The sequence below is a fragment of the Palaemon carinicauda genome, chromosome 5 (genome assembly GCF_036898095.1).
Source record: "Palaemon carinicauda isolate YSFRI2023 chromosome 5, ASM3689809v2, whole genome shotgun sequence".
In the NCBI taxonomy this organism is placed as follows: Eukaryota; Metazoa; Arthropoda; class Malacostraca; order Decapoda; family Palaemonidae; genus Palaemon; species Palaemon carinicauda.
In genome coordinates, this window is record NC_090729.1 from 139,391,215 (window position 1) to 139,416,453 (window position 25,239).

The 25,239-nt window shown below is 41.6% G+C and overlaps 1 protein-coding gene across 2 annotated transcripts in view; it reads right to left on the minus strand.

Moving 5' to 3' along the window:
• Nucleotides 1-25,239, minus strand: part of LOC137641510 (uncharacterized) — a 380,155-nt gene that overhangs the window by 227,965 nt on the left and 126,951 nt on the right. For both annotated transcript variants that reach the window (XM_068374129.1, XM_068374128.1), the window contains exon 5: nt 8,612-8,815. In XM_068374129.1, coding sequence (XP_068230230.1) covers nt 8,612-8,815 — 204 coding nt within the window. The remainder of the gene's footprint in view (nt 1-8,611; nt 8,816-25,239) is intronic.

Below are 25,239 nucleotides of genomic sequence, written 5' to 3' on the forward strand. Positions count from 1 at the left end.
TCACCCTGAAAAAAATTATCATAAAGTCGAATAGTCGTATATCGCATAGGTCGTAAGTCGAGCAATACCTGTATTCTTCCTATACCCCATGTATTGGAATTCCAGTCAGCCCCTGTAACCTTTCCATCCAAACTCTCAACTTTCAATCTCTCCTGGCTTAAATAAAAAAGATGGGTATTTATAACTAGCCTATAAACATATACAGTAGATGTTATGGAGCTGACAGCTACCTCATGCATTAGAGCAGTGGCTGTGGAACCTCTATGAATAATGCCAGGAACTCACTCACAGGTTTCGAGAGACTGGGATGGAGGAATTTCAGGGTGACAGGTGACGCAAGAATCAAACAGTGCTATTAGTGCCCCGCAAAGCACATTCCTAACGTGTAATTGCTGACCATTCCCCGTGACCGGCCTCTAGCGAAATTGGCTCAACTGCTCATAAGATTGACATAGCTTTTGTGCCTTGTTAGATTCCTGGCCAACTAAAAAACCCAGTTGCTGCTTCATGGTAATACTCAGTAGTACCTAAGAGTCAGGCTGCTCTTGGATGTCCGAAAACCCCCGTAATCGCTAGCCTTCCTCTGTTAATCCTGGTGAGAAAATAGGCTTCTGCCTTTTGCTGCTCATTTTGGAGCTGCGGCACATTATTGAGGAGACTTAACTGTTGATTTGGGAGCACTTATTAGAAGTTAGGGACAGAAAAGATGGAAAGTCACCCAGGATTAATTGAATGCAGCAGCAAGTGGGTAACTGTCAGCCACCCGCCCCCTCCCCCCTCCCTCTTTTCACAATAGTGGTCACAAAGTTAATAATTTATAGAAGTTATTAGCGGAGATTTTCAAACGGACACAATTTAGACAATATAACAGAGAAATTAAAAATGAGCGAGAAACTGAAGTTGAAGCATAAGTGTGCAAAATGCCAAAGAAACAAATGGTGCATCGACTTCAAAGAAGAGTGCGCTGCTAACCTGCACCGAAATAGTGTATGCCTGTTCTGTCAGCAAGAACAGGATAAAGAGAATTTGAAAAATGAAAACCAAGAACTAAGAAAATTATTGAAAGAGGTCATGTTAAAGTTCCAACAGGTAGAAGTAAGGAATAAGAAGTCATAGATGATGATGTAGAAACTGTGTTTAGTATCCAAAAAATACAAAATAAGGTAAAATCAAGGACAGAACCTAGAGAGGAAATAACAAGCAAAAACAGAGAGTTAGTGAAACCCACTAGAGGAGGGGTAGCTAAGGCCAAGTAGACTAAACAACAACATAGAAAGGTAACTAACACCAAAATCAGATTCTCCCTCTAGAAGAGAAAGAGGAAGATGAGATCTTAATTGGAGACACTATGGTAAAGGACCAAGGGGGAGCACTTCGGCCTGAAAAAGAGGAGAAAGATCAGGTCCTATCCAGGTGACCATGCACAGAAGATAGAAGTAGTGGTTAGTAAAACTATAACAGAGAACAAGAAGAAAGCTATTAATGAACAAGTAACTGGAAATTACTTATTCCTAAGGAAGGATACTGCTGATCAAACAGAACCTTTGGTTAAACAGCTTTAAAAAGAGTTGAGAAGGCTAGAAACAAGACCAAGATACAAGTCTTAGGTATTCTCCCAAGACTAAATGTCAGCCAATACATCCTCAGTAAGGCCATAGGAATAAATGTAAGGCTTAAATCTACATGCCAGAAAAAAAGTGAAATATTTAGACCTTTAGGATACTTTCTATGGAAAGAGAAAATTATACAGAAGAGATTTAATACACTTAGTGAAGAAGGCAAGATAATATACGGAAACCAACTTAATTTAGGCACAGTAGACCAAGAACAAAGGAGACCCTTAGAAAATCCTCAAACAATAATTAGAAGTCTGGCAGAAAACTTGGATAATGCAGATTAAAGTAAAACCAAAACATTAGTAAATCAGGGAAACTAGCAAAGTCACAGAGGAAGAGAAAAAAGATAGAAATTTTCCTCAGAGTGGCAGAATTCAATGCTCAGTCAGTTAGAAACAAAATGGAAAACTTCGGGGCAATGATAGCTAGTGAGGAACTACATGTCATATGCTTTACCGAGACTTAGATTCAAGAAAAAACAAAAGATTTTATTGGAGAATATGAAATCCTAGGTTTCAAGCGTCTCAAGAAGGATCGCCTTACCAAAAAAGGTGGTGGGGCAATGCTCTATGTTAAAAATCACTTGAATCCCGTTGAAATTAAATTGGAAACCGAATGTCAAGTGACAGGTGCAAACATCAACACTATAGGAAAAAAATGTCCATACCAGTAATATACAGACCATCACATCAAACACAAGAACAGAACGAAGAGCTGTATAGACAACTTGGACAAGAAATTAACAATAAACTAGTTTTCCTAATGGGAGACTTCAATACAGGAGTAAACTGGGACACTATGAATTCTACAGTAAACACACAGACACAGAGGAACATGGACTACCAGAATTTGTCAACAATGAATTCCTTCACCAGTGGGTCGATAAACCAACCAGGATAAACAACATACTCGGTATTGTGCCAACAAAGAAGAAAATTTAGTATCCAGTGTTTCAGTAGGTGGAAATATTGGCTAAAGTGACCACAAAATGTCAGGTTTCAGGTAAATATTCCTCATCTGAAAGAAAGGAGAATTATAAAGAAGCTAGACTACTGAATAAAACGGATTGAATACACCAAGAATTTAGAGTACGACGAAACAGGGAACATAGATACACAATGGGACTCCTTTGCAGAAATTTGTAAAAAAAAAAAAAAAAGGCTAAATGTATATTGCATAGAAAAATTTTACCAAATGGAACTCTCTTACCTAAGATGTTCAACAGAAAGTGCCAGTGCAAATGGGTCCACAGCCTTCAATTCATGAAATATCCGAGCACAAGAAGTTAAGCCGAAAAGTAGATGAGTTAGTTAGAAAGGTCAAGATCAATGAAGAGAAAAGAGTGGCTTCAGCTAGTAAAGAAAATCTAAAGAATTTTTTTGCATATGTAAACAGTAGAAAACCAATAAAAAACATTAGTCCATTAAGAGGCTCTGAAGATAATCTTATAACAAATGATGTGGAAAAAGCTGAACTGATGAATGCATATTTCACAACTGTATGCACTAGGGAAGAATTAATGACCCTCCCTGAATCAGCTATCACATATGAAGGGCTACTACAATTAAATAGAATCATCTTTACAATTTTCGATGTCTAAAAGAAAATAAAAGAACTCAGTAAGTGTAAGGCACTGGGTCCAGATGATATTCATACAAGCGAGATTATAGAACTAGAAGAAGAGACAACCCCACACTTTTACAAAATGTTCCGAAAGACAGCCTACAAAAGAAAGGCACCACAAGGATGGAAACTAAGCAAATTTCCTTCAATTTACAAAAAGGGACAAAAAGAAGAACCTGGCAACTCCAGACCTGTGTGTCTTAACTTCAGTGCCTTGCAAAATTTTTGAATCAGTTAGTGTAGATTCAATAGTAGAACATATATAGAAAAACAACATAGATTTAGACATAAGAGATCATTTTTGACAAGTATTTTGAAATTTTTCCATAATATGTTTAGCTTTTATGACAAAAGAATGGCAATAAACATCATAAACCTAGACTTTCAAAAGGCTTTTTACAAATTTCTTAATAAAAGATAAAGGGTCAAAACTAGAGCACTAGGCATCATTGACGAACCAGCTGAATGGATCGAATATTGGCTAACTAACAGAAAACAGAGTTTTAATCCATGTACCAGGCTAGGCGGTATATCTTAGTAATCCATGTTTGCCAACGGTTATACTCGTGTAAGCGGATGAACAACTTGGTAGAGTAATGAGAGCTTTCAGGATGGAGGAAATGCCTCCTAAATCTTGATGAATCACTGACAGCAGAGTGACGGATGTGGTTTAAGTCGATGGACAAACTGCCTCTTCGGCTTTAAATCCTGATGCCTGGTGGTTGATTTTACTAGAATTAGTATGGACCATCAGGGGTCACTTGCCTTAGTTAGATAGGCACTGCGCATCACAACGAATTGGCTATCCTTTGATGTATATAGCCAATGAATCCTCTATGGATTTAGTTGGTCATGGAAAAAGAAGAATAAAGAATGGCCCACAGTCCCGGGCATAACTGGATGCTAAGAACCATAAATACTAAAGCAAAATTGAAAATAGGTAATTGGAATGTTAGAACCATGAATCAGGTTGGGAAGTTACAGCAAGTGGAGAGTGAATTTATGAAATATAGTTTGGATATCTTGGCCCTAAGTGAAACACATAAACGGATTAGTAAGGAAAATTTAGACCAAGGCAATATATATATATATATATATATATATATATATATATATATATATATATATATATATATCTACTCAGGAAGATCAGATGGAGTTGGAAGAGAAGGAGTAGGAATGATGATGACACCAAAACCAGAAAAGGCATTAACCGAGTGGAAAACTGTAAATACTAGAGTGTTACTAGCGAAGCTGAAATCAAAGCAGTGCAACGTGAGTATTATAGTTTGCTATGCCCCAACAAATGATTCCACTGAAGAAAGGAAAGATGAATACTATGAAGAACTGCAGAGTGCAATAGATGAGATCTCAAAGTGTGATATGAAAATTGGGATTGGTGACTTCAATGCTAAAGTTTGAAGGAATAATCAAGTGATAGAGAATGTGATGGGTGTTGGCGGTCTTGGCAAAGTTGCAATTGAAAATGAAGCACATTTCATAAGTTTCTGTTCAGCAAACAATCTGTCATTGGAGGTAGGTACTCTTTTTCAACACAAGTACATCCACAAGTATACATGAACTTCATCGCATGGCAATTACAAAAATCAAATAGATCACATTGCCATTAATATAAAGAGAAGGAAGACTCGGAGAAATGTAAGAAGCTATAGAGGTGCGGATATTGGTAGTGATCACCAGCTCCTCATTGCTACACTGAAATTAAAACTGAAAGCACCCAACAGAAAGGTAGATAGATTATATAGGCTTGATATAACTAAACTTTTAGAAGAAGAGCACAGAGAAACATTTGCCATTGAATGTAGGAATCTATTTGCAGTCTTTAAAAGACAAAGAGCAGACAATTAATGAAGAATGGTGTAATATTGAGAACATATATCAGTTAGTTGGTAGGGAAGTCTTGTGATATGTAGTTACAAGGAGAAAGCCATGGATATCAAATGATACTTGGAATACTATAAAAAGGAGACAAAAACAGAAATTGATTGTTGAAAGTTTTCGAAGAAGTAATGAAAATTACAAGTATTCCAGTATTGATAGTGAGATCGAAAGAAAAGCTAGGAATGATTGGAGAGAATATTTGGACAGTAAAGCAGATAAGGCTGACAAAGCCATGAATTCAGGAAGTGGCTATGGTATAAGACTTGCTCATAGAATTATTAATGAATTCTCTATGGGGACAAAGAAGTAGAAGCATATACCCATCAAAAGAGACATGGATCAGTTATAACAACAGAAGATGAAGAAAGACAATGTTGGATGGAACACTTTAGTGAGGTTATGAATAGGAAATATGGAGGGAATAATTTGATTGATATACCTGAAGCTGAGGAAGACCTTGGTGTGCCCATGAATGAATTCAGTGTGTTTGAAGTTGAGGCTATCCTCAAAACACTAAAGAGATGTAAAGCCCCTTGATACGATGGAATACTGGCCGAAAAGGAAGTGACTCCCAGAGTACTTACTAGATTATTTTGTAGAATGTGGCATGAAGAGGCTAAACCTGATGAATTGGAGTTAAGAGTGTTGGTGAAAATGGCAAAAAAAAGACCTGACTGATTGCAGTAATTGCAGAGGCATAACACTTACGTTAGTTATTAAAATATATATTACAGTGGAACCTCTGCATACGAATGTCCTAACATACGAATTTTCCAACATCCGAAGTAAAATTCGACCAAATTTCTGTTTCGACACCCAAAGTGTTGCTCCAACATATGAAGTAAACAATACGCGTACGCGTGGAATTTTCTCGAAAGCGTCAACCGTGGTTGGTTTGTTGTTAACGCCGCTAGACTGCAGCACATCGGAGGGACGCCAATCGACCGTCACCTTGATCAGTCCTCTCATCTCGTGCGCATCTTGTGGTTGTTCTCTATTCGCTCAGTTATTAACAGTGTTTTTTATCTTCCTTTTTCACGTTGTTTTTCTGTGTTTTGTAATCATGGGTCCTAAAAAGTTTAGTTTCGGTTCAGGAAGTAGTAGTAGTGGTGAGAAAAGGAAGAAGTCAATGCTTTCATTAGAACTAAAGCAAGAAATAATAGAAAAGCATGAGCGAGGTGTACGTGTTAGCGATCTGGCTAAACAATATGGCTGGAATATGTCTACGATCTCGACGATCATAAAACAGAAGGCAGCCATTAAAGCAGTGAAACCTTCGAAGGGGATCACGATTATTTCCAAACGTCGTAGCCCTACCCTTGAAGAGATGGAATGCCTTTTGTTAATATGGATCAAGGACAAGGAGATTGTTGCCAATACGATCACTGAAACGATCATTTGCGAGAAGTACATCAAACAGGGTTTGGATAAGGCAACATCCTCATACAGAATTTGAATAGGTTAAGAATACCAAACAGGGTTTGGATAGGCAATTATATCAAAAGGGATTGGGATAAGGGGAGTACATCAAACAGCATTTGGATAAGGCAACAACATCACACAGAATTTGAATAGGTTAAGAATACCAAACAGGGTTTGGATAGGCAATTATATCAAAAGGGATTGGGATAAGGGGAGTACATCAAACAGCATTTGGATAAGGCAACAACATCACACAGAATTTGAATAGGTTAAGAATACCAAACAGGGTTTGGATAGGCAATTATATCAAAAGGGATTGGGATAAGGGGAGTACATCAAACAGCATTTGGATAAGGCAACAACATCACACAGAATTTGAATAGGTTAAGAATACCAAACAGGGTTTGGATAGGCAATTATATCAAAAGGGATTGGGATAAGGGGAGTACATCAAACAGCATTTGGATAAGGCAACAACATCACACAGAATTTGAATAGGTTAAGAATACCAAACAGGGTTTGGATAGGCAATTATATCAAAAGGGATTGGGATAAGGGGAGTACATCAAACAGCATTTGGATAAGGCAACAACATCACACAGAATTTGAATAGGTTAAGAATACCAAACAGGGTTTGGATAGGCAATTATATCAAAAGGGATTGGGATAAGGGGAGTACATCAAACAGCATTTGGATAAGGCAACAACATCACACAGAATTTGAATAGGTTAAGAATACCAAACAGGGTTTGGATAGGCAATTATATCAAAAGGGATTGGGATAAGGGGAGTACATCAAACAGCATTTGGATAAGGCAACAACATCACACAGAATTTGAATAGGTTAAGAATACCAAACAGGGTTTGGATAGGCAATTATATCAAAAGGGATTGGGATAAGGGGAGTACATCAAACAGCATTTGGATAAGGCAACAACATCACACAGAATTTGAATAGGTTAAGAATACCAAACAGGGTTTGGATAGGCAATTATATCAAAAGGGATTGGGATAAGGGGAGTACATCAAACAGCATTTGGATAAGGCAACAACATCACACAGAATTTGAATAGGTTAAGAATACCAAACAGGGTTTGGATAGGCAATTATATCAAAAGGGATTGGGATAAGGGGAGTACATCAAACAGCATTTGGATAAGGCAACATCATCACACAGAATTTGAATAGGTTAAGAATACCAAACAGGGTTTGGATAGGCAATTATATCAAAAGGGATTGGGATAAGGGGAGTACATCAAACAGCATTTGGATAAGGCAACAACATCACGCAGAATTTGAATAGGTTAAGAATACCAAACAGGGTTTGGATAGGCAATTATATCAAAAGGGATTGGGATAAGGGGAGTACATCAAACAGCATTTGGATAAGGCAACAACATCACACAGAATTTGAATAGGTTAAGAATACCAAACAGGGTTTGGATAGGCAATTATATCAAAAGGGATTGGGATAAGGGGAGTACATCAAACAGCATTTGGATAAGGCAACAACATCACACAGAATTTGAATAGGTTAAGAATACCAAACAGGGTTTGGATAGGCAATTATATCAAAAGGGATTGGGATAAGGGGAGTACATCAAACAGCATTTGGATAAGGCAACAACATCACACAGAATTTGAATAGGTTAAGAATACCAAACAGGGTTTGGATAGGCAATTATATCAAAAGGGATTGGGATAAGGGGAGTACATCAAACAGCATTTGGACGAGTCAAGTATATCAAACCAGATTCGGATAAGGTAAGAACGCCTCTTAACGGGTTTTGGATAAGGTAAGAACGTCTCAATGGGTTTTTGGAAAAGGTAAGAACATCAAATAGGATTTGGATAAGGCAAGTACATCAAATAGGATTTGGATAAGACAATTACATCAAATGGGATTTGCATAAGGTAAGTGCATGAAAATGGAAATTGGGCAAAGGCAAGTAGACCAAACAGGAGTTGGATAAGGCAAGTACTTGAGCTGTTTCTGCACAAGTATCATATTAGCAAAAGATATAGAATTAAATCAATAATAATCTTACCTATCATTCGCAGAATATTATGTCGTGTACTGTAGTCAATATTTTGTACTTTGAGCTCTCTGAGAGTTGGTCCAGATAAAATCAGAAGTTTTGACACTATAGTTCTTGTTAATGGACCACATAATCCTAGTGATTCTCTACATAAATTCAGACTTGTGCGTCTTGCAAATAATTTGTGAATCAACATCTGCCATCTTCTGCAAACTGAAAGGATAAAACAAATGACATACCATATATGAAATGATGTTTCTGTAGAGGAATATTCTTTTTACTCAACTTTTCTATTTCCATCAGAGAAAGACACCATAAAACTGACAATTTAGACTCCATATTAAATGTTTACTGATCAAACAATAACATTCCAGTGCATATGGGGATTAACTATCAATGAGTATTATAACATTCAACTTAATAATAGTTGTTATTTGAAGAAAATTTACTTTGAAATTTAAACAAACTGCTATACTAAAAGTTTCAATTTGATTCATAATACAATATAAAAATAGAGACTTCACACTTTCCTCAACTTCTTACACATTTTTTTGCAACCTTACTATTCTATACTTTTACTGATATTTGATTCTAATAATTGTATCATCATCATCATTATTACTAGCTAAACTACAACCCTAGTTGGAAAAGCAGCATGCTATAAGTTCAAGCGTTCCAACAGGGAAAATATCCCAGCGAGGAAAAGTAATAAGGAAATAAATTAACTACATGATAAGTAATGAATTAGAATAATATATCCTAAGAACAGTAATAACATCAAAATGGATCTTTCATAATTAAACTATAAAAAGATATTGATGTCACCATGTTTAACATAAAAACATTCCCTGCAAGTTTGAACTTTTGCAAGTTCTACCTATTCAACTACTGTACATCATTCCACAATATGGTCACAGCTGGAATAAAACTTTTAAAATACTCTGCAATATTGTACTTCATGATGGAGAAGGCATCTCTTTGAAATTACTGCATATCTAGTATTACGACCAGGATAGTACTTTCTGGGAAGATCTGAATGCAAAAGAATGGTCAGAATTACAGAAAAATCTCATGCAACATGCATAACGAACTAATTAAACAAAGGTGCAAGAGATTAATACCTAGATCCGGATTAAAAACTCAATAGACAAGTTCTTGCCCAACAAATTGAGATGAGATTCAGCAGCTGACAGACAGGATAACATTATTCAAAATAAGGCAGAATGAAAAAATTAGAATACTTCTTCAGAATAGATATACAGGTATCACCAAAAATCACAAAAACTCTCAGTAAGCCAGTTTTTTATGCAATTGATGAAGAGACAGACAATGTATTTCTCAAAAGTAAATTTGCTATAAAAAATCCCACCTTATATTTTTAAAATCATACAGAGTTAAATAAAAATAAACCATCATCAATGCTCAGTGGGATACATATGATGAGGAACCACTATCCTAAACCTACTTATAATCACACTTTTCACCATGCACGAATTTTAACTGGATCTCTATAAAAGGATTCCGCACCCCAGATGAAATTGATGCAAAGAGAGTAGGCCAAACCATGTCATGTGTACATAGTATCAAAAGTAATGGGCCAAGATCACTGCCTGGAAGAACACCAGATATCACATTCCTATATAGTACTCAATGCTGCCCATCAAAAACAACTCTTTGCAACATATTACTAAAAAAAATCTAACATGCTAAGAAAAAACCACCTACTCCCAGTGGTTGAAAACCAGGGCCTCATGATTAATACTGTCAAAGGCAGCACTACAGTAAAATCAAGGCCAATAACTCAAACTTCCTGACAAAAATCAAAGGATCTATTTACATCATTGGAGATTGTAAGAAGGGTATAACATGCTCCAAAGGCCTTAACAAAAGCCAAATTGCAAACAATGGAACAGATAGATTACCTTCACCAACCCTATTTAGAAGTTTACCAGTAGAAGTTCAAAAACATTAGATGGTATGGAAGTTATGAAAATTGGGTGGTAATCAGTTGGACTTGAACTACCATAAACACATTTACAAAATGGAGTATATATGCTTTATTTATGTTATGATTACTTATTCATTTTATGTGCGACTTTTGATAACTTTACATTAATTGGTGATTATATAACTATTATTCTTAAACATATTTTGTGAACTGCAGCATTTGCACCATGGCCTTACCCTCTTAGTTCAAATTCCTTGGATTAAGAGGATACCCAAACATGCTTCTCCTTATTTTCAGACTTTCGCTCAAGTATAGATTATTTTTTATAACTTATTACTGTAATAAGTCCTTTTACCCCGCACCCAATACATCAACAAGTGCATTAATCGGCACCCACTGGCCAAGCTATATTTAAGTCATTAATTATCTAGAACTCGCCAGTATTAGCTCAAGTAAAATTCGCAGGCATTCGCTCTATCGATGATACTGTACTGTTATTGGTTATGATTCAACAGAGTTGTGTGCCTGGTTTAAAATAGTAAATATAGTCCGCGTTTGCCACTTCGCAGTTCAAGTTTCGCGGCCTCAGTGCACCGCTGATTTTACAAAAATATTAATCGAGAAAATAAAAATTCAAGAATACCACCATATTGGCAGCTGTATAGCAGAAAGCAACGTTGTTTCATCATGATGAGCTTGAGAAATGGTTTCCCAGGATGCCAGACAAAGAGAGAAGCTCTCTCAGAGGCTTTTTACATACTCACTGGCACTCAGACAAGGCACGTGATTGGTTCCCGCCGCGAGATCAACGAACGAGAGCATGAGTGAGCTAATTGGCTGCGCATCATTGTACCCTTTTCTAGCTTCTTCCTTTGTTGTATCTCGTCAGTCTTGTTCATGCTGTTAATTGTCTCTTGCGCACCTTAGTGTTGCGTTCGAAGTCAATTCTTCTTTAAGCCCTTACAATGCCTCCTAAGTGCAGTGCCCCTGCAAAAGATTTCTCTAGTGAGCCCAAGAGGAAGAGGAAGATGATGACCATCAATGAAAAAGTCAAACTTTTAGTGATGTTTAAACAGGGTAGAAGTTATGCCACGGTGGCACACCATTATGGAGTGAAAGAATCGTCAGTGCGCTACATAAAAAGAAACAAAGCTAACATCTGCAAAACTGTTGCAATAAGCTTGAATAAAAGGAGCGAAACACGTGGTAACTCCGCGTAATAAAAGAATTGTGAAAGAAGGTCTATTAGCCTTGTGGGATGCTGATTGCAGAAAAAAAAAAAACGTGAGTTTAGACACTAATATGATCAGGACAAAGGCCAAATTTCTCTATGATCAAACCTTACCCAATGACGACGACAAAAGAGATGCTGAAGAAGCCGCTGAAGGTGATTCTGACAAACCTCAAGCCAGTACTAGCTTTGTCACGAGTGATTTGCCTCCTTGAGGAAGAGGCTTTACAGCAGGCGAAGGCTGGTTCGATAACTTTCAAAAGAAATATGGCATCAAAAGAGTGCCTTTGTATGGTGAGGTTGCCTCTGCCGACACCGATGCTGCTCGTCGTTGCATGGAGGATGCGTTTCCTAAGCTCATCAGTGATTAAGGCTACCTCCCTGAGAAAGTTCTTAATATGATATTTTAATTATAAAATAAATTTTTGAATATACTTACCCGGTGAATATATAATAGCTGCTACTCAGCGGCTCGACAGAAAACACACTCAAAAACTCGCGAGCGATCGCTATGAAGGTTGCGGGTGTGACCACCAGCGCCAACTATCGGCCAGATACCACTCTTGCATGTAAACAAACCCTTCAATTCTTCTCGTCCCACTGCGTCTCTATTGGGGAGGAAGGGAGGGCCTTTAATTTATATATTCACCGGGTAAGTATATTCAAAAATTTATTTTATAATTAAAATATCATTTTTAAATATTTAACTTAGCCGGTGAATATATAATAGCTGATTCACACCCAAGGCGGTGGGTAGAGACCAGAGTTAATTAAGTTTACAGCGTATAAGCTAAGAGTTTTTGACAGTTATCAATATAACAAAACCAAAATATATAGGTACCTAGTAAGGAAGTTGACTGAGACGATTACTCTGCCTTGTAAGTCTGTCTTCCTCACGAAGCCCAGCGATCCTCTTAGGATGCTGAAAGACTCCCAGGAGCTGAAGTATAAAGGGTTGCAACCCATACTAACAGGACCTCATCAAACCCCTAATCTGGGCGCTCTCAAGAAATGACTTTGACCACCCGCCAAATCAACAAGGATGCGAAAGGCTTCTTAGCCTTCCGTACATCCCAAAAAACAATATTAAAAAACATTTCAAGAGACAGATTAAAAAGGATATTGGAATTAGGGTAATGTAGTGGTAGAACCCTCACCCACTACTGCACTCGCTGCAACGAATGGACCCAGTGTGTAGCAGTCCTTGTAAAGAGTCTGGACATCTTTTAAGTAAAATGACGCGAACACTGACTTGCTTCTCCGAAGTCGCGTCCATAATACTTTGCAGAGATTTATTTTGCTTGAAGGCCACGGAGGTTGTATAGCTCTAACTTCGTGCGTCTTAACCTTAAGCAAACATCGGTCTTTCTCATTCAAGTGAGAACGAGCTTCTCGTATTAAAAAATCTGATAAAATATGACAAAGCATTCTTTGACATAGGCAATGATGGTTACTTAACTGAGCACCATAATGCCTCAGATTTACCTCGTAATGACTTAGTACGAGTTAAATAGAACTTAAGAGCTCTAACAGGACATAATACTCTTTCCAGTTCGTTGCCTACGATCTCTGATAAGCAAGGAATATCAAAAGATTTAGGCCAAGGAGGAGAAGGCATTTCAATTTTTGGCCAGGAAACCAAGTTGAAGTGAACAAGTGGTTTTTTCTGTAGAAAAAACCGATGTTCTTACTGAAGGTATGAAGTTCACTGACCCTTTTAGCCGAAGCCAAGCACACTAGGAAAAGTGTCTTGAGGGTGAGATCCTTCAGGGAGGCTGAATGGAATGGCTCAAACCTGTCTGACATGAGGAACCTTATGACCACGTCTAAGTTCCATCCAGGAGTTGCCAAACGACGTTCCTTAGAGGTCTCGAAAGACTTAAGGAGATCTTGGAGATCTTTATTGTTGGAAAGATCTAAGCCTCTATGTCGAAAGACCGAAGCCAACATGCTCCTGTAGCCCTTAATCGTGGGAGCTGAAAGGGAGCGAACCTTTCTCAGATGTAAAAGAAAATCTGCGATTTGGGCTACAGAGGTACTGGACGAGGACACAGATGCTGACTTGCACCAGTCTCAAAAGACTTCCCACTTCGACTGGTATACTCTAATGGTAGAAGCTCTCCTCGCTCTTGCAATCGCACTGGCTGCCTCCTTCGAAAAGCCTCGAGCTCTTGAGAGTCTTTCGATAGTCTGAAGGAAGTCAGACGAAGAGCGGGGAGGCTTTGATGGACATTCTTTACGTGGGGCTGACGTAACAGATCTACCCTTAGAGGAAGACTTCTTGGAAAGTCTACCAGCCATTGAAGTACCTCGGTGAACCACTCTCTCGCGGGCCAGAGGGTAGCAACCAACGTCAACCTTGTCCCTTCGTGAGAGGCGAACTTCTGCAGTACCTTGTTGACTATCTTGAATGGTGGGAATGCATATAAGTCCAGAAAAGACCAATCCAGTAGAAACGCGTCAATGTGGATTGCTTCTGTATCTAGGACTGGAGAGCAATAGATTGGTAACCTTTTGGTCAACGAGGAGGCAAAGAGGTCTATGGTGGGTTGACCCCAAGTAGCCCAAAGACTCTTGCCCACGTCCTTGTGGAGGGTCCATTCCGTGGGTATCACCTGACCCCTCCGACTGAGACAGTCTGCCAAGACGTTCAAGTCCCCCTGGATGAATCTCGTCAACAGGGAGATGCCTCGATTTCTTGACCATAAGAGAAGGTCCCTTGCGATCTCGAGCAGCATGAAGGAGTGCGGGCCTCCTTGCTTGGAGATGTACGCCAAAGTTGTGGTGTTGTCTGAGTTGACCTCTACCACTTAGTTTCGAAGAAGCTTTCGAATATCATCAAGGCCAAGTGGACTGCTAATAGCTCCTTGCCGTTGATGTGCATGCGCTTCTGACTTGAAGTCCACAGACCCGAGCATTCCCGACCGTCCAGGGTCGCATCCCAACCCAAATCCGACGCGTCTGAGAAAACACGTGGTTTGGGTTCCTGACTGCTAGGGAAAGTCCCTCTCTCAGACTGATATTGCTGTCCCACCATTTCAGGCATGCCTTTACTGGTTCGGAGACTGGGAATGATACCGTCTCTAACGTCTTGTCCTAGTTCCAGTGAGAGGCTAGATGGAACCGGAGAGGCAGAAGGTGTAGTCTCCCTAGTGAGACAAACTGCTCCAGGGATGAGAGAGTCCCTACGAGACTGTTCCAACTCCTGACTGAACAACGTTTTCTTTTCAGCATTAGTTGGACTTCGAGCAGGGCTTGTTCTATTCGGTGGCAGACGGAAAAGCCCGAAAAAAAACTGGACTGCGAATCTCCATCCCCAAATATAGAATAATCTGGGATGGGATCAGTTGGGACTTTTAGGTTGACCAAAAGTCCCAACTCCCTGGCTAGACTCAACGTCCAATGTAGATCCTGCAGACAGCGAAGACTGGACGATGCTCTGAGAAGCCAGTCGTCCAAGTACAGGGAGGCTCGGATCCCCGATAGATGGAGGGATTTTGCCACATTCCTCATGAGCCTCGTAAACACGAGAGGCGCAGGACTGAGGCCAAAGCACAGGGCTCGAAACTGGTACCCCACATTCCTGTAAACAAACCTCAGAAACGGTTGGGAATCCGGGTGTATAGGAATGTGGAAGTATGCCTCCTGAAGGTCGAGAGAGACCATCCAGTCGCCTTCCATAAATGCTGTCAAGACAGCCTGGTAGACTTCATCGTGAAGTTTGTCTTGACAATGAACACATTGAGCGCACTTGCCTCTTACGTACTCCTGCAGTGAACATGGCTGCCAGATCATTGGAGCCATCCCTGAGGGACTTGTTCCTGCAGAGAACGTGGCTGTCAGATCATTGGAGCCATCCCTGAAAGCCTTGTTTATGCATGACATAATTGTACAGCAAAACTTCAAACGCTCGAAAATAGCTCTGAAGTCGACCATAAAATCTTGGAGCGTCTCATGGCCAGGCGCCAGGGAGAGTCTATGAGGTTTGAGAAGTCTATCTGGGCAGAGGCAGGAACTCCCAAGCCGAGAACTTCTATCGTGTCATATCAGACTCTCGCTCTATAAGCCAGCTTAAAAGTAGGGAAAGCAAAGGCTGTCTCCCCCAAACTCCTCCTGGTGATAAACCAGTTGCCTAGCAAACGTAAAGCTCTCTTAGAAGAGCGAGAGAGCACTAGCTTATAAAACAACGGCTTCGAAGTAGCTAGGCCTAGTGTAAACTCTGACGCTTAGGCGAACGAGGAGCAGCAGTTACAAAAAGATCTGGACAAAGATCCTTAAAAATCAGTATGATTTATTTAAAGTCCATAGAGGGCTAAGCAGCTTTAGGCTCCTCTCCGTCTGACAGAGTCCTCAAGGGAATATCAGTAGGAGGGGGAACAGCAACTTCCTCATCTGAAGGAACCTTGTCCGACAATAGCCGAGTCTCAAGCAAGGGAGAGACCTACCGTGGTGGCAATGCTTTACAAGCAGAGTCCACACGCACTGGTGCATTAGTAGCGGACCAGGACGCAACGTCATGTAACTGCTTGACAGTCTGTGAACTGTCAACAACAAAAGGTGCGTGAGGACGCACAGCGTCCACTCGAGACTGCTTTGACCGCCTAGTCTGAGCAGTCAAAACAACTCTAGAATGCGGAGGTTGACGCTCAGGGTCAAAACAAGTCAACTCCGATGGTTGGCGAACGTCCTGAACGTCAACAGGAGCATCAGCAAGTGGCCTAACGTCCAAATGCGGCTGAAAATCCACACGAGACCGCATCGAGTGTGGTTCTAAACAACCTGACTGACGTGACTTGGCTACGCCAACGTCAACAGGACGCACAAAGGAACGTTTGGGTGGCTGAAGGCCAGGATCTCGATGAGATAAACGGCTAGGCTCAACGGACTTATCGGCAGAATAGTCTTCCATAAGGGAGGCAAGCTTATTCTGCATGTCTTGCCGTACAACCCATTTAGGATCAACGGGAATGGTTGCGGTAAGAGACGAGGGTAACGTCTGTGACTGCAAAACCTTGCCTACAAAAAGACTCTCGGAGCCTGTGTTACGCTTTTGTTTAGGCGGCGAGCAGTCTTCCGATGACTGCATAGGGTCAGAGCTGTCCTAATAGTTAAAACCAGGACGCTGGACCTGTCCTGAAAGGACTGACTTTCGCTTAAAGGGCCTCGAAACTTTGTTCCACTGTTTCTTATGCGAAAAGCCTTCGGATGACGAGGAGAAAATCGTCTCTCTCGCCTTATGGTAGGGGTGATCTTGGTGAGATACGCCTGATACCATAGAGGGAACGTCTGTTCGCTGATCAAGGCCTCTCGAACCCATAAGTCGTACGACATTACTTCTCCCCTGGGCTTGGGAGCTTGCAAGAGGTCCCGGACTAGGCGAACGACAGGCACGAACAGACGAACCCTCGGTCACAACACTGATAACACTTTGCGCAATATCACTTTATCACTACGATTTTCTGTTTTGCACTTGTTTCACTGAAATCGAATTTTTTAACAATTCACATTAGGTATGAATAAAACTGATTTCTACCTGAAGCACGCAATTCTACCCTCATCAAAAGGTTATAATTGCGAAATCAGTCGTATAATGTAAGCACATTAATACAAGCAAAAAACAGTAAACATATTTTAAGATAAAAAGATCAGTGGCTGGGAAAGAGACTAAACACTAGTTCATTCAAAACTACGTTTTCAATCTCTCACCGTACAGTGCCTTGGGACGAGAATAAAAACTAAAAACGTTTTATCCTTTCTCCCCGTACAGAGACTAGGGACGAGAGTAACTCGAGAACAACGTTACTCGCTTGTGACGAGAATAAAGATCGGAACGTTCTCTCTCCTCTCTCTCTCTCCGTCTCTATCTCTCTCTCTCTCTCTCTCTTGATTTCGCACCGAAGAGAAGAGCCCACTTACGTTTCGTCAAAAAACAGGTTATTTGACCAAAGGAAAAAACTGAAAGGTTTTTCAATTAAAAAGTTCCTTTAAAATAGAATTTAAAACATTTAAGCTTTGAAAGAAGAATGAACAAAACGTCAGAATCAATTTACTCTTTCTGCAAAGTGAAACCGTGATACTCTCTCTCTCTATCGTAACGATAGAGCGCAAACTGCGTAGCATAAATAAACTAAACGTTAGTTCATCTTTGAAACAGTAAGAAGACTATTCAAAGAAAATCTTTCATAAAATATCTACTAAAAAATATTCATTTAATAAGTTTTAAATCATTAGCTCTGTAAAAGTTTTTTACGATTGAAAGGGCTCAACGTTGTTTAACTTCGGTTTCCAAGTTAGGACCGCCTACTCTCAGGAAAGGTCGCATATAAACAAATCATTAAAATTTATCTTGATGTTTATTATAAATGGAAAGCTAATCGAAGAGGCCTAATAAAGGCGGGTGAGATATAAAATATATAGAGGAAAATCTATAATTAATTTATAACGTGATAAGATAATTGCTAAAAGCCTAAACACACTTCCGTACTAAGGGAAGGGTCGGCCATTTAAAAGTCAAGGAAAGTCCAAAAAACAATCCAAAGTCATCAAAAATTAAATCTATCCAAAAACGAGTTCAAGATTTAAGTTGAAGATAAAACACCTGCACAGCGAAAGCTCAAACCAAAATGAAGTACTTCACCAAATATGTTGAGAAAACTCCAGGTTCTACAGCGAGTAATGATACGTCTTGTCGTTAAGGTCGACAGAGAAGAATTGAAGGGTTTGTTTACATGCAAGAGTGGTATCTGGCCGATAGTTGGCGCTGGTGGTCACACCCGCAACCTTCATAGCGATCGCTCGCGAGTTTTTGAGTGTGTTTTCTGTCGAGCCGCTGAGTAGCAGCTATTATATATTCACCGGCTAAGTTAAATATTTAAAAATGGACGAGACAGGCCTCTTTTGGAGGTGGATGCCTTAGTGTACATTCCTCTTCAAGGATGAAGTAAAGAGGGCAGGCTTCAAGGCCCACAAGGACCATGTCAAACTCATATGTGGCAATGCTGCAGGCTTTATGCTTGAGCCAAGCCTTATCTATAAGGCCAAAAATCCATGGGCCTTAAAAAACAGAAATAGGTCTCTCTGTTCCACATGTATTGAATGCATAACTCTAAGGCCTGGATAACGAAAGCCCTGACCTTCAAATGGTTCCTCCATTGCTTCATTCCCCAGGTGAAGCTGTATCTGGCTAAGAAGTGCCTCCCTTTTACGGACATTCTCTTGATGGACTGTACAGGAGGCCATGCAACAGATCGAGTTCCTGCCCCCCAACACCACATCACTAATTTAGCCGATGAATCAGGGTGTCATTTGTTCCTGGGACTCATCATGACAGTTGATGGCGACTAAGGCATCACCTTGAAAAAGTACTGGCATAACTACAACATTGCGTCATACTTGACTAATATCCAGCTAGCATTGAAGGACATGAAAACCGAGACCATAAATTCTTGCTGGAAGAAATTATGGACTAACGTGGTACAGTACATAATTATGCAGGCTTCACTCCTGAATAAGTTCATCACCCACCAGTGAAGAAGGTGGTGAGGCTGGTTCGTATCATCAAGGATGAAGGATTTGTTGACATGATGGAAGAAGACGTCAACAGCCTTATCGATACCCACTCGGACCCACTGACAGATGAAGACAACCTTGAGATGATGAAGTCTGTAAGTGAAGAACAAAGCGAAGAGGAGCAAGACGAAGAAATAGAATAGCGTGGGCTTACACTGGAGAACCTGCAACTATTGTGCAATATGGTAAAGGCAACACGACAATTTGCAAAAGACATCGATGATATGACAAATTTGGAACTAACGATACAAAACTGTAGCTATCTATATGGGTATTACTTTATGCGAAGCTGAAAGGATGAGCCATTAGAATTTATCAAGGGTTAACTACCCATCCCACTAGTTAGCAGGGTGGGGTGGGGATTAGTTAGCTACCCCTCTCATTCACACACCTGTGACTATGCTTCACTTTGCTTGGAGGTAGGACTTCAAGGGGTACTGGGTTAGCGGGAAAATCTTTATAAGTAGCTACAGGTTTGTATCATTAGGAAAAATACAAATTACTTCCAAATTTGTCATTAGTTCCATAACTGGAATATAATCCTACTCTATTTATAGGGGTTGACTCACCTTTCAGGAGGGTGAAGTCCTTGCCAATCTAGCTTTTTTACTTCACTCGAGAAGTCCTTATGTATAGGTTAGTACACAAATAAGGATACCGTAACACCTCGCTAATCCTTGCTATGCATGGTCTGCGGCCTACAAAAGCTGTGTGTTGAGATACTAGCAATGTGACTATCAAGGTACAAGTTATTCCGAGTCCATAAGAATTAACCAAGTTCACAGAGACATTCCCAATACCGCCTTGCCAGGGTATGGGGATGTAACAGTATTGTCACAATACTAAGTTACAAAAGGGAGCAATGGTTCACCTGCAGAAGTTGAGGTAAACTGTGAAGAGGACCTAAGATACTATTTTCCCAAGAGAGGGGAGGATGAAAAAAAAGAAAAGAGCCAATCATTCCTTTTTATTCACTCAGAATAAAACCGGGTAACCTGTGCCCTCAACCTTTTGCTAATTGTCTTTTAAATAACTTGAGGTATTAAACCAGCTATTGTGCAGCCACCATAGGACCAATAGAGAACAAATCGAGTCTTCTGTGGGTCATGTCTTGCAGGTAATGGGCGGTGAAGGTCTTTTGATGCTTCCACGTGACCATTTGCAGAAACTGCACCACAGAGTAGTTTCATTTGAAGGCCAGAGATGTAGCTATGCCCAACATTGCACACTCTTCGTCGAAATGCTGGAGGATGATCTGATTTAGTACATGGTCAATGACCCTTAGAATCCAAGCAGAAATAGTGTTCTTTGTGATCCTCCTCTAGATTATCCCAGTGCTGAGAAAAAGCGAAGGAACTCAGGGACGAGCTGCTGCTGTTCTTTTGATGTAGAGCCGATCTTATGGCAAAGGAGCTTTTCGAGACTGGAGTCTTGGTCAGTGGAGGGAGAGATTAAATGAACAGGACACGACACCCTGAACAAATCACAGAGACTGTCCAGGGTTTGGCTCCGAACTGCATCTACCTCTTCCAGCAGCGATGTAGGCATCGCCCCACTCGTGGACAAGCAGAGGGATCGACTATCTAGTGTTTGCAGCCGCGGCCGCCACCTCTAGGTTGCTTCCCTCCATGGGAGAACTTGGTGCCTTTCCTGTCCTTGGCAGGAAAGGGCTTTTTAGACGTCTAATTGTCTTTTGCTACCGTTTTGCTCGTTGAAGATTTAAGTTGGTTGGTTTGTGGAAGAACTGGTGGTCAGTAGGGCTGGGATGTCAGGGCCCTATGGATGAGGGAGTCTTGGTGGGACTTCCTCCCTCTCTCCGCATCACGCACAACATCCCTTGGCTCAAACAACGAGGAACCCTCCAGAGAGGAATTCTGTAGCCTTGCAATCTCGACGTTAGGGACTTGGTGATGGAACTTCTTGGCTACTGAGTCCCTGTGCTTCAGGATGGTGTTAGCCTACTAGTTCACAACTTGGTGGGCCAGGAACTAGATGGCACAGGTACCCGAGAGTAAGAAGGTCTCCATCGCCTTCCTGGTACAGTGGACCCTCTACATACGATTGTTCCAACATCCGAAGTAAAATTCGATCAAATTTCCGTCTCGACACTGGAAGTCATGCTCCAATTGCTGACGTAGATCTTGTTTACGCCGGTAGATGGCAGCATGTCAGAGGGATGCCATTGAACGTCGAGTCTGTCAGTTCTCTGCTCTCGTGCGCATCGTGTGGTTGTCCTCTGTTCGGTCTGTTATTAACAGTGCTTATTATCTTCCTTTTCTCACGTTTCATTTTTTATTTTACGTATAATCATGAGCCCTAAGAAGCTTAGTTTCAGTACAGGTATCAATAGTGGTGAGAAAAGGAAGAAGGCAATGCTTTCATTAGAATTGAAGCAAGAAATTATAGAAAAACATGAGCATGGTGTGCTTGTGAGTATCTGGCTAAACAATATGGCTGGAATATGTCTACGATCTTGACGATCATCAAGCAGAAGGAAGCCATTAAAGCAGTCAAACCATCGAAAATGATCAAAGTGAAGCAAAGAAAACTAAGATTGAATTGAGTTAAAGTGATGAAAATTAAAAAGAAAAAAATGCAAACGAAAAATAAATAAAAATTAAAAAAAAATAAACAAGCTAAGTTAGATTAAAGTTCACGTAGTGTAAGTTAGAGTAAGTTACGGTACGTTATAGCAGTCACCATCTCTACCTCCTCGACGACCGTTCGTCTCGTCCTGCGTAGCAAATCCTACACCTGCATTGGCCTGTCTCTAAGGTAAAGTGACAATTAAAACACTTTTTATTTATTATTTCTTTATGATTATTCTTTTTAACATCTCTCTTATATAATGCAATTGTATTATTGTTATGTGTACAGTAATTATGTGTAGTAATTTATTAAGGAGTTATCATAGGTTTTTGGGCTGTAGAACGAGTTATACAAATTATAGTGTATTCTTATGGGAACATTTGCTCCAATATACGATTATTTTAACATACGAAGCAGGTCCCAGAACGAATTAAGATCGTATGTAGAGGTTCCAATGTACTTTCCTTGGAGATATCCTCAGTCCATACCAGGATCCCTACGGATCCCAACCAGAGATCCCGCCACATAGTAATCTGCATGGCATACTTCACTACCTTCTCCTGGTTCAGGATCTCTGGGGCTGAGAAAGCGACCTGACGACCGGAAAGCCTCTCCGGTGAGACACCTTTCATCAGTTCCTCTGTCGAATAGTGGAGAGGAAGAGCCCGGCGCAGCATGTCCAGGACTTCATAGTATCTCATCTGCTGAACAACTAGAGGTGGGAGAAGCTTAGAGGACAAGCCCGATCAGAAAGATGAAGAGTACTCTGAGAGCTGAGCAGCAACCTTATGCTGGGCACTCATCAGTCCCTCAGACCAGGGCAAAGCTGCACTGGATTTCAGGGGCTTCTGAGTGCCTAAGACACAATCCAAAACCGTGTCCTTGCCCTCTTGAGGAGCCATCTCCGGGTCTGCCAATCAATTAAGGGGCCTCATACAAGCCGGAACTTGCCAAAGGGCACACTCTGACTTCCTCTGATCACTTTCCGATATGGGCCTGGCAGCACAATCTTCGTAGTCCATCACTGAGATCTCGTCTCAAGAGTTGGTCGTGGTCGATGTTGAGCTGGCCGACTGATGGCTTGACCCCCTCTGCAGGTCTAAGAATCCTTGAAGAGGATTTGGGAAGTGTCTTGGAGTCTTTAGGCTCCCTCCTTAGAGGGAAAAAAAGTCTAGATGGCATGACCTGATGGATGTCCGTAGAGGGAAGGATGGAAACCTCTACAGGTTTCGAGGCTGCAACACTGGGGTCTCGTGGAGCTTCTTCCGTCGAAGTTAGGCCACGGAGAGTCTGGCAAAGACTCTTCCCTGTGAGTGCCCCTTGATTGAGGTGACGAGTAAGCAAGAGGGCGAGAGGAAAAGGAACCAGTGAGATTAGCCTCTACCGTAGATGTCCAGACTGGAGTCAGGTTGAACCTGGATGACGCGATGACATCGGGGACTCTCTCTTCCTCTTCAGGGGGGGGGGGGGGGGGGGCAAAACTGTGGCTTTTTGGCTTGGGTCCGAAGATGAGAAAAACACTTCCAGGGGGATCCAGGAAAACCTTCGTATGGCTCGAGGATAGTACCCTTGGCCCGAAAGCCTGTATAACCACCCTAACCAAGGCACCAAACCACGGTTGTTTACTGATGGAGGCACTGTCCGATAGTTTCCCTGAAGGGAGTGAAGCTGAAGGGTCCCTCCGAGGAGTCTTCATCTCCGAAGAGGAAGTCTCCAGGAGCATCAAACTATGTGCTGTAGGTTCCTTCCTAGGGGCAGCAAGCTTCGGGATCTTGAAAACTTGCAGCTTGCCCTTTTCCTCCTTCCCCGGCAGTCGCACTGTTAAGCGTTTGTGGGGAAAGGAATGGGGCGACGGCGTACGGTGGGGAGGAAGCTTGCATTTCCTGGTAGGAGAACTGAAATTCTCAGTGAAGACGACCTGGAAAGCTGCTTACCTCTATGTTCCTGCTCTGTAAAAAGTGTCTCAGCAGTAGGGTCATCACTCGTACCTGCTGTTGGAGGGATGGCCTCTTGGAAGAGGTAGACGATGGCTGGTGATCGGCATGTGGCTGATGGCGACTATAGTGCTCTTCTTGGTCGGCAAACAATGGGAGGGCCGTTGGGCAACCGAGGGTTGCTGATTTGTTGACAGAGCTGACGAGTTGGTGTCGAGTCAACTGTTAACACCAGACGAGAGGGTGGATGCTGGCAATCGACAAGTCGGGGACTGACGCTCTGGCGAATGACATGCTGGTGAGCAGTGATGTGAACGATGCTTCAGCGAATGGCGAGGTTGACGAGCAGGTGACCGAAAATTGGTGATCAGCAAACAGGATATCTATGTCTAGGCAATCGTTGATTAGGATATCAACGAGCAGGAGATTTATGCGTGGGCGCTAGTTGAGTCGTATGTCTGCAAGTAGGAGATTTACGATCAAAAGACTGACGTGTCGGAGATCAGCGATCCTGGAATCGGTGAGACAGAGAAGAGCCAACACATGAAGATTGGTGAGCAGGCATTCGGCGAGCTGGTGATCAGCAAGCCATAGGTTGACGAGCAGCAGGTAGGTGAGCAGGGGACTGATGAACAGGAGATCGCTGAGCAAGAGATCGGCGAACATCAGAACGATGACCTGGAGACGGGATGTGCACTTTGAAAGGGCGAACATCCCAAGGAGAGGATCCCGAACGAATCCTCGATGGGAGTCATAAACCGGAGTTTTACGACGAGAAGGAGAGTCCAAAGAAACAGGCAAAGGTCGGGATTCAGCAGAACCAGGACAAGAAGGTTCCTCCAAAGAGGAGAGCTACGAAGATGAAGCTGAAGAGCCAAAGAGGCGTCTTTTCGCTGATGGTGAAGGAGCACCTCTGAGGCGAAGTCGGACGAGCATGGCAGGGTCTACGTTCACAGTGACGATCCCTCGTAGGGGCAGGAGGATCAGCAGGCCTACAAAGAGGAGTCTCTGTGAGCGGCCTCTCTAGAAAACGAAAGAGGTGATCACTTGCAGGAGAGACATGCCTTGAACTTTGCTCCACCCCCCAAAAGATGGTCAACATGGAGGAAGTGCAGTCCTCAGCAACAGCGGAAGAAGCAGAAGACAAAGCAGGAACAGTCTGTGGGCAGGGCAGCAGACGAATCCTCCGACACCACTTCATCAACCAGGGTCAAAGGATCAATTTTGAACGCCGACGAACGCTGCAACCCAGCAACCCGATGAAGCAGCTGCAGCAGAGCCTACTTGAAAGGCAGGCCGAGCAAACCCAGGGACGGCCAAACCTGTAGAAAAGAAGAGTGATAAGGATTCCCTCGCAGGGAGAAGC